Genomic DNA, 7,878 nt, shown 5'->3' with positions numbered 1-7,878 from the left:
ACTGCTGGTCATTGAGTAATGATAAGGGAGGTTAATCTTAATTGTATACTGTGATTTAAAACCAATATTGAACAGACCATAATTTGATTGTGATTGTACAATAAGATGAGTCTTTATTTTGTAAACCAGTTTATCATGAATGCAATATCATATGCAGTAGCCTGATATTACACTTTAATGCGAAAACAAAAAATTGTCAGATCATTTGGATAAAGAAGATTTCATTATTTGGCAAAACTTATAAACAGCATTAGCAAATACATCTGCACAGTTCGGGTCAAAATATAAATAAATACAATTTATAAATATATATAAAGTTAATGATTTTAGGGATAATATCCGGTAGTAGAGACTAGGTAGGACAAGTGAATCTGATTATCATTGTAAGAAACATCGGAGCTCTAAAACGCTGCAAAACAACCGTAGCTTTATATAACAAATCTCTGATTTAAAAAACTCATTTTTTTTTTCAGTTTAAACTTATTTCACAACTACAATTAAATACATTTATTGAGCCTGATGAAAGTGTAGCACACTGAAAGCTCGAGTTTCCTCCTAAACAGTAGTTTCACTTGTCCTACCTAGTCTCTATTACTGGATATTATCCCTAAAACCATTATCTTATCATGAGACTGATAAACAGCAAACCTCTCCAAAATCTCATACATAAAGTTGTCTGAAAATAGTTTAGTATTCTTCATCGTCCTCCTCTCCCTCTCCCTCAACAGAATCTACACCAACCTCTTCGTAATCCTTCTCCAGAGCAGCTAGATCCTCTCTAGCTTCGGAGAACTCTCCCTCCTCCATACCCTCTCCTACGTACCAGTGGACAAAGGCTCTCTTGGCGTACATCAGATCGAACTTGTGATCTAAACGAGCCCAGGCCTCAGCGATGGCAGTGGTGTTGGACAACATGCACACTGCTCTCTGTACCTTAGCCAGATCTCCTCCAGGAACAACAGTTGGTGGCTGGTAGTTGATGCCAACTTTGAACCCGGTGGGACACCAGTCGACAAACTGGATGGTTCTCTTGGTCTTTATGGTAGCAATTGCAGCGTTGACATCTTTGGGGACAACATCTCCCCGGAAGAGAAGACAGCAAGCCATATATTTGCCGTGTCTAGGGTCACATTTTACCATCTGAGAAATTTACCAATTTAAGAGTCTGCAGAATGCATAATTTCCTTAGCACGATCTGCAAGTGTTAACATAAACAAAAACGCTAAACGTTGTATAACATTTAACTAAAAACGTAAATGCCTCCAGAGCTGTTTTTGGTATTCCAAACTAGTGATCATAAAGTCATAAAATTGACCTGGTTAGCTGGCTCAAAGCAGGCGTTAGTGATCTCAGCAACAGAGAGCTGCTCGTGGTAAGCCTTCTCAGCGGAGATGACTGGAGCATAAGTAGCCAGAGGGAAGTGGATCCTGGGGTAGGGCACCAAGTTAGTCTGGAACTCAGTCAGATCAACGTTCAGAGCACCATCAAATCGGAGAGAAGCAGTGATGGAGGATACAATCTGTCCCATCAGTCTGTTCAAGTTGGTGTACGTTGGTCTCTCAATGTCCAGATTTCGTCGGCAGATGTCATAGATGGCCTCGTTGTCGACCATGAAGGCACAGTCGGAATGCTCTAAGGTGGTGTGAGTAGTGAGGATGGAGTTGTATGGTTCTACAACAGCAGTGGAGACCTGAAGGTTGAGTGAACAATTTAGTCCTGAATAGATATTATGAATAGGCCTGAATCATAATAGCATTAAGACGAAAACTGACCCATCCCTACATCTCTACATCTCTACATCTCTACATCTCTACATCTCTACATCTCTACATCTCTACATCTCTACATCTCTACATCTCTCTACATTCACCTGGGGAGCAGGGTAGATAGCAAACTCTAGTTTGCTTTTCTTTCCGTAGTCTACACTGAGTCTCTCCAGGAGAAGGGAGGTGAACCCAGATCCAGTGCCTCCACCGAAAGAGTGGAAGACAAGGAATCCTTGAAGTCCAGTGCACTGATCAGCTAGTTTCCTGATTCTGTCAAGGCAGAGGTCAACAATCTCTTTTCCAATGGTATAGTGACCTCGAGCGTAGTTGTTTGCTGCATCTTCCTAAATATTATGAATATGAAATTAATTTCAAAATAATTCGTGATGACCTGCATGGGAAAATGGACAAAGAGCATAAATCACAATTAGTCATGCATGTTAAATCACGCTAATCAATCGTATTTTTAAATTAGAAAACCTTTCCTGTGATGAGCTGCTCAGGATGGAAGAGCTGTCTGTAGGTTCCAGTCCTCACTTCGTCAACAACAGTTGGCTCCAAGTCAAGGAACACAGCTCGAGGAACGTGTTTCCCGGCTCCAGTCTCACTGAAGAACGTGTTGAACGAGTCATCACCACCTCCGATGGTCTTGTCTGAAGGCATCTGTCCATCAGGCTGAATACCGTGCTCCAGGCAGTAAAGTTCCCAGCAAGCATTTCCAATCTGGACACCGGCTTGACCAAGATGAACAGAAATACACTCACGCTGAAAGTGAATGTTAATTGAGCACTGAACCAATAATTCAGAAGACAATATCAACTAATTCAGCTAGAGCGGGATTCCAGATTTTTCACTTTAATTGAAGGATCGCTTTTTTCCAGGTGCCTACCATTTTAAGGTGCCTACCATGCTAGTTCAAAGTGCCTACCATGTTTGCAAGAAAGTAGCTCCGGGCGAAGAAGAGTAACGTCTACCAGAAGAGTGTGGGTTGAAATAGAAAATGTTTCCATTGCAAGTGGTACAAAGGGAGTATATCAGTGTAATCTCTGTCACGTGATTACCCCCAGCTGACCTATATAATCTCCCTTCAATTCGCAGATTAGCGTCCACATTTTATTGCCACTTGACGGGGGGGTCCTTCCCAATTGGTTCTGATAAGCAACGTGGCGTATCATGTGGAGGTCACGCGACCCTCAGAACACACCTTTTGCATGGTGCTCCGTTTAACGATATTAAATGTAAACTGATCCATGTCGTGATGGTTTCCATGGTGACCAAACAAAAAACATGTTGCCGCTGGTAGGAATGTACAATGGATGTTGTTCTCTATAGTCAGTGTAATAAGCGCCAAGCGCGAGCACAGAATTTTTTTGTCCGAATATCGTTTGTATGCTTTTTAAAGTGTGCGGGGGATACGGAAGCATCGAAAACCACCGGGTAGCAATTTTCACTCGCTTAATTTGACACTGATATTATTTTTTTTGTTTTTGACTGTCAATGTGTAAAAACGTTTTCTTACCATCATCCGATGAGTTTTTTGGTAAAATTTTGATACCAATATTTATCTCATCAATATGTTATGAGTCCTACACCTTCATATTATGAATTCCTGCATTGGTATGCGAGTTATTTCAAAATGAAAATTCCAGTGATCCGCGCTACGAAGAGTTCACGTTCAGATTTAAGTGTTAACGCATCAACTTTTTACATACAACTAATAAATTTGGCGCGCGCGCCAGCGCTAATTCGTCCAAAAAGCATATGGTTCTTATTCTCAGCAAACAACAAAATGGCGAACCTTTTCTTTTTGCAGTACGGCCACGATCCTTTCGGTCAGATTTTCTTGCAACATATTCGAAAAGCTCTCTCGTTATTTTCGCAACTCTTATGAGATCCAATACTATTTGCACCATGATTTGGTGAGTGACGAGTGACGACTGCCCTTCAGTAATTTCTTATTCTGACAGAGCGATATCTTTCGGAACGTTGTGGCATGAGCGCGTTTAATAACGGTTAAATGCCTAAATTATACATGAGCTGGTGCTCGGTGATTTTCTGAAATGGGCACTCGGTGCAATATAAGTTTATATCCAAATTTAATTCTAATTCTAATATCCAAGTCCGGTATTTCACCAGAATTTTATTATCAGACTCTAAGGACTTTAAGCTACAGGTTTCATGCTTATTTTTTCAGCTACTAGCTTAATTATCTACTTAAACCATGCTAAACTATAGTGAGGCCGGTGAGTAAAAGTTCAGAGCCATAAGTTTAGGTCTAACATTGTATCCAGTATGTATATTATACATACTGGATAAAATCTTAGATATACTACATCCGTAAAATAAGCAATTATTTATAGCTTGTATGTAAAATAAAAAGAATGCCTTCCTAGCAGTAACAGCAGCACAGAAGTCAAACTGAAGTTTAAGTTACATGTCTAATGGAAGAGGGAATTTCTCTGCTATTTTTGTGTTTTCAAAAATAAACGGCGCATTTGATTGCATTTGATTGAACTTAATTTCAATTAAAACATATGTACAGTCATTAACAGTCATATATGAAGCTCAAATCGAATATGAAGCTATATAATCAGACCCTAAATCGAATCGAATCGAGAGATGCTTTTACAGTTTAAAATTTAAAAGTTGAAATGTCTATTTTACTAGCAGTCAATATAATATTTGTTTCATACAACAAGACTTGCTGAATAGCAAGGTTGCGGCTGCTTTTTTTAATCATTCCATATATTTAAGTTTTATTCAACGGTGAAAAATGTACAGTCTTTAAGTCCTCTTCATTTTTACGCCTCAAAACTGGTTTCTTTCTCATAAACAATTTTATCACATCATCAGATAAGAAATATTTTAAAAACCATTACTCATAATATTATATACTATGATTCGAATAAATTTATAACAAAAATACAGCAGATTTCCTTCTCAGTTAGATATCAGCAATAAAGTTTTTAAGTTAAAATACGTTCCCTAATCCTTTCACAAGACCTTGCGAGTTATGATATTAAGAATAATTCAGGTTAATGCCGGACTTATTAATATTCAAATAACTTATTAATATTCAAATAAAATGGGTAGGCATTTTTTGTCCTGTGAAATGTGACCTCGAAGGACGTATTTAAGATTTTTAATCCGTTCAGTACATAAAATTACGGTAGTTCGGGAGGTATCCACTTTAACTACATAAATTACCTTGGTATGTGCAAGCTTTTAAAATGTTAAGGAAAAGTGACCTTTATTCCCTTTATCCAGTGCAGTTATCCTGGATTATCATAACTGGCAACATGATGTACAATTACTATCCGTTTATTTGCTTATGTAATGGAACAAATCTAATAAATCAAAAACGATGTTCAAGATATATAATCATGTAAGATGTATGATCCGTTGAAATGGAGTTGGTCCTCCCCAAATTGGTGCCATGTCGTCTGCTGTTTTTTATACTGTCGTCTGCTCACTCTTAAATGAGTTAGGCAAATATAGAATAGAGCTGCGAGACCGATTAAAACTTTAAACTAATTACAACACTAAAAATCTATTACATTTATTGAGAATTATGTAATGTAACGTGATGGAAATATTTTAAACGGCCATATCCTGTTCAAACCCAGGATGCACGACATGAAGAATTCGTTGTAACTTTGTTTGAAAAGCATTAATAGAATATAACGGCCCGTTGCCGATAAGCGCAGATAACTGATATATATTAGCAAGTGATTGCAGTAAGATAAATTCGGATTTCCGACAGATTTATTGAATGTGGAAAAGGCCGTTACATCTCAAAATGCGAATAAATATAAAACCTAACCTTACACGTCCTAGATACTGATTTTGAAGATATTGATATGTATGGTTATCGTTTCGGTTGCAAAAACTGTCTGTGCTGGCTGTACTTTTTGTGGGAGAGCTGTCTAAGAGCTCTTGCAGTCTTGCAGTTCTTTCATCGTTTCTTCCTCGTCAATAAGATCAATGATATCTCGTTTGGGTTTTGAGTACGGTGTGGTACTTCTTTCACCAGTTCTAACAAGTATTGGAGTTGAACTTGTGCTTCTTAATCTTCTTATCCTGATTGAATTGAAATAATCATTGTTAGTTTATGAGATATAAGCCAATTCTTTCCAAGAACTAAATGCTTGTTAACATACAGTTTTAATACTTTCAACACTACTATATAACAAATAATTTGAGATCATGAATACGATGTTGTAACATTGAAACGTTGAGTAAATTCCTCTCCTGGTAAGAGCATTTTACCTTGTCGCATCAAACGGGATCAATACAATTTTACACAAGAATACATTAAAATACAGAGTTAAAGCGAGATTGGGAAGGTAATAAATTTAAATTTCTCTAAAGGATGGCGTCCACTTTAATTCAATGTTTTTAGAACTACTTTATTACACAGCATATTTCCAAAACAATTAACTTCTAGGTAAATGCAACAAAACATTATGATCTGAGTATTAAATTACCTTTTCATCTTGAGCTTTGTCAACTCAATCCGACCCTGGCATCTATTCACCTTCATAAATCTTCTTTTTCTCCAATAATAAATTGACATCAAGTCTTGAAAATTATTCGAGAAGAATCTCGAATAATTAAGTTGCAGCGTGCCACATGGCTATCTAAACTGCAAACCCTACCCATTGCTGAGCAAGGCCTTTATCTTCTCCGATGAGCGGGATCATCAATCTGTAGTAATCCCGATAACACTCGACCTCTGCCTGATCCAGAGGATGTCACCATTTTACCTTCACACAGACATCGAACACTGTAAGAAGATGACGATTAGACTTCGTTATAGAATCAGTACCTGAAAATATTTCATATGAGATTTAAACCGATTGCCTTCGTTTTACGTTTGGTCAGATTGATCCAAGAGAGGACAGTTGATATTAACATTGTCAAAAAAAAATAAGTGGTAGATTATTGTCCAGCACATCAAACCTCAAGTTTAACAATGCTACCTTAAATTTTGCTTAGTCACAAAAAATGTGACAGAATTACCATTTTGTGCCTCAACAATATAAATTTAATGCAGAAAACTGGTATGGGCTACTATATTTCTTGTATTAATCAATTCCAACAATAATAAGGATGTGGATGTGAACGAAAAATTAACAAACTTTCACAACAAATTATGTGACGAAATTAACAATGCATGCCCTATTTTGTAGTTCACCATACCTCTATTAGAATTCAATTTAACTTTATCATCATACAAATTTGGACAAACTAATTATCTTCCAGCAAGGAGTAAACAGAGTGATAATATTTTTGGTGACATAATTAATCTATTTTTTACCATGTATTCAGTATTGCGATGTTTCAATTGTGGCACTGTAAACGTATTACAACCACATAATAATTTATGTGACTGGTGCGTGGTTGTAATAGTGTTAATTAATTAAGCATTAACAGGGGACTGTAAACTAAATATTTATTTTCAAAATCTTTCTTTTTCTTTTCAGTAAATTATATTAATATTATAAATCAAAACCTTATAATATTGTTATCATCTTAACAGTTACTGTTGTAACTTAAGATTTTAAATTTATATTCCTCGTATTCCTTGTATTCCTTGTATTCCAGTACGTAATATAGGGTGTTTAAGCCATGGTATTTCAATATTTGCTCAATTTTGGTTTTAAAATCTTCAGACTTTATACTGTTGCATTTAAGAAAATATATGAGGAATGTTTAGGACACCCTGACAAGGAATGCTGAGTAGTGCAGTAGGATTACTTGATGATCTGGAAGTACTGGGAATTATGATAATATCATACAGTCGCACAAATAAGTTTACTTTGTCACAATACTCAATTGATGATATCTGTGAAACTTGAGCAAATATTGAAATACCAGCTTTAACACCCTATATTACGTACTGGAATACAAGGAATACAAGGAATACAAGGAATATGAATTTAAAATTGTAAGTTACAACAGTAACTGTTAAGATAATAACAATATCATAAGACTTTGATTTATAATATTAATATAATTATCTAAAACATTATTTGCCTTATGATGAGTTATAATACTTTTGTTCACTTTTACACATTTGCTCACATCACTCACAGTCAGCCGCTCTGAC

At 36.3% G+C, this 7,878-nt stretch overlaps 2 protein-coding genes across 2 annotated transcripts in view; one reads left to right on the top strand and one right to left on the bottom strand.

Moving 5' to 3' along the window:
• Window positions 1-207: 207 nt before the first annotated feature.
• LOC134826049 (tubulin alpha-1A chain) lies at window positions 208-2,774 on the bottom strand. Its single transcript, XM_063838308.1, has 5 exons — window positions 2,695-2,774; window positions 2,247-2,531; window positions 1,871-2,110; window positions 1,316-1,690; window positions 208-1,140 (listed from the first exon to the last, which is right to left on the bottom strand). The coding sequence occupies exons 1-5, from the start codon at window positions 2,695-2,697 to the stop codon at window positions 688-690; spliced, it is 1,356 nt and encodes a 451-aa protein (XP_063694378.1). The 5' UTR covers window positions 2,698-2,774; the 3' UTR covers window positions 208-687.
• Window positions 2,775-5,319: 2,545 nt separating this feature from the next.
• LOC134826057 (uncharacterized) overlaps window positions 5,320-7,878 on the top strand; it is an 80,055-nt gene continuing 77,496 nt past the window's right edge. The window contains exon 1 of the mRNA XM_063838320.1: window positions 5,320-5,333. The gene's annotated coding sequence lies outside the window, so the exon portion shown is untranslated. The remainder of the gene's footprint in view (window positions 5,334-7,878) is intronic.

The sequence above is a fragment of the Bolinopsis microptera genome, chromosome 1 (assembly GCF_026151205.1).
Source record: "Bolinopsis microptera isolate Bmic1 chromosome 1, MBARI_Bmic_1.0, whole genome shotgun sequence".
Lineage (NCBI taxonomy): Eukaryota > Metazoa > Ctenophora > Tentaculata > Lobata > Bolinopsidae > Bolinopsis > Bolinopsis microptera.
This window is presented reverse-complemented; position numbering and strand designations above follow the sequence as displayed.